Source organism: Sinocyclocheilus grahami, unplaced genomic scaffold (genome assembly GCF_001515645.1).
Source record: "Sinocyclocheilus grahami isolate Dianchi unplaced genomic scaffold, SAMN03320097.WGS_v1.1 scaffold4717.1, whole genome shotgun sequence".
In the NCBI taxonomy this organism is placed as follows: Eukaryota; Metazoa; Chordata; class Actinopteri; order Cypriniformes; family Cyprinidae; genus Sinocyclocheilus; species Sinocyclocheilus grahami.
This window is the reverse complement of record NW_015509604.1, coordinates 12,779-14,629: the sequence shown is the minus strand read 5'-3', so window position 1 is coordinate 14,629 and position 1,851 is coordinate 12,779. Positions and strand designations below refer to the sequence as shown.

The following is a 1,851-nucleotide window of genomic DNA, read 5'->3' as shown; positions in this document are numbered from 1 at the left end:
ACATCGTGACAGCCCTAAACGACACTATTGTCTTTCCTCAGCTGCTTGGAAACAATCTGTACCGTATGAAGCACCACAGAAAGAAACCGATAATAACAAAATGTTGAGAACAAACATTTTCAGAGGCAATTCCAAGCAAAACTGAGTACATTGTCCATGTGTGCGTGATCAAAAGTGGCCCTGCTTTCAAATGCGGATTTGTAAAGTAAGTCTAGTCACCGTCTCGGCTCCCGGTGACGATCTCAGGGGCCCCGTCGCCGATGCCCAGTCCGCCCACTCCATCAATGCTGTTGATGATCTCCTTGTGTGCCTTCACCGAGTACACCGGGCTCTCCGGCACCTCCAGATTCCTGCAGAGCAAGGCTTCCATCTCAGACTGCGGCCTGGAAGACGCACAACTACAACCAAACGCTATCCTACCAAACATCCAGGCTGCCGTCAAAGTCCCCCGTGGCCAGATGCCTCTGCTGGAGAGATGTGGCTCCAAACGTCCCGCACTTGATCGGCTTGGCTTTCTCGATCTGGAACACAGGACAACAAAGCATGTTCATAACGTTTACAACAACATTCATAAACAAATAAGGAAGTAGTTTGAATTCATATTAGATTCAAGATAAGACTATTCGCACATAACAACTGCTAAGAATGGTCAAATAAATACATAAATAAAATAAATAAGGTTAATAATTGTGTTTTTTTGCTGTCAAAAACAGCACCCAAGTCAGACAAAAGTTAGAACTGATTAGTAAAAGTTTAAGAAATGTTATTTCATGTTAATAAAACGGGTTCTTTTTAAAAAGTACATTTTAAAAGCGATTTCAGAAACCGTTGATTGTTTACCAGAGCGAGGCCATGTAAACAAACCGCGTCGCTGTTGCCATGACAACCGGGCGTCAGGCGCTTTCTAGAAAGAGACTAATCTGCGTTTGCTCGTTTATAAACGCGGCTCAGTCTAAATGAATCTGACCTCTCTGACCAGCTGCAGCTCCCCGCGCTGGACCTCGTAGATCTGCAGGACTCCGGTTCCTCGGGCGAAGTTTCCCATACAAACAAACTTGGCGCTGCAGGGAAGCCATCTGCTGTCAAACACCGTGTAGCTCAGACTCTTCTGGATGTGCGCGATGATCTGCGGCTTCTCGAGCGCTGCTGACATGCTGCTTTAACCTTTAACCTTCGATCAAAGCGCAGAAACCGGTCAGTTTGAGCGGAAAGCAGGAGAGATTTCAGCAGCGGTGCGCGTGTTTTCTTTTGCGATAAGGACCCTCCCACAACACATAGCTGCCTTACTTCTGGCCTGACCAAAATCAACGGCAAATCTTTACCATGCGGATAGACTATGATATACGTTCATTTAATATTTGTAAGAAAGATTAATTAAGTTAAAATCACTTTGGCAGCTAACATGGAAACACATGATTCATTTAATAAGTGGCAGCACTTGGCACTGGTTGGGCAGCTATAAGGTCCTTTCCGTCTGTACCATGGCAGAAGCCACGTGGTGAACATCTCTGCCGCAGTGTCGTGTCTAAACGCTGTTTTCTTCGCGATGGAGTCGGTGTCGAACACGCCGGCGGAGGCGAGCGCTAGTATGGACTGCGAGGGAAACACGGACGCGTTTGAGAAAGTCAGATCTAAGAGGAGCCAGAAGCGGAAGCGGGACGCGCAGCTCGAGGAGACCGTAGCGGCCAAGAGACCGCAGTTCCCGGCTTTATCAGCAGCCCAGCTCACGGTACTGATCCCGGCCAGCTTCTTATGTGTGGAATACACTTCTTTTGAGTCGGATCTTTTTAATGATGTGTTCGAAACGATTTTTCACAAGTCAGTTTGAATCGGTTCTCGAGTCAAAGACTC

The 1,851-nt window shown here is 47.1% G+C and overlaps 1 protein-coding gene across 1 annotated transcript; it reads right to left on the bottom strand.

Annotated features, from left to right (window-relative positions):
• Positions 1-211: 211 nt before the first annotated feature.
• LOC107576957 (WD repeat-containing protein 92-like) lies at positions 212-1,735 on the bottom strand. The gene is made up of 3 exons (XM_016263076.1): positions 968-1,735; positions 421-521; positions 212-350 (listed from the first exon to the last, which is right to left on the bottom strand). The coding sequence occupies exons 1-3, from the start codon at positions 1,151-1,153 to the stop codon at positions 212-214; spliced, it is 426 nt and encodes a 141-aa protein (XP_016118562.1). The 5' UTR covers positions 1,154-1,735.
• Positions 1,736-1,851: the final 116 nt, after the last annotated feature.

What these genes read in the sequence shown, in the direction of transcription:
- LOC107576957 (XM_016263076.1), bottom strand. Translation starts at nt 1,153, where the DNA reads ATGTCAGCAGCGCTCGAGAAGCCGCAGATCATCGCGCACATCCAGAAG. An exon ending in AGCTGCAGCTGGTCAGAGAG is followed by an intron (nt 522 to 967) that starts GTCAGATTCATT and finishes CCTGTGTTCCAG; the next exon opens with ATCGAGAAAGCCAAGCCGAT. An exon ending in GACGGCAGCCTGGATGTTTG is followed by an intron (nt 351 to 420) that starts GTAGGATAGCGT and finishes CTTGCTCTGCAG; the next exon opens with GAATCTGGAGGTGCCGGAGA.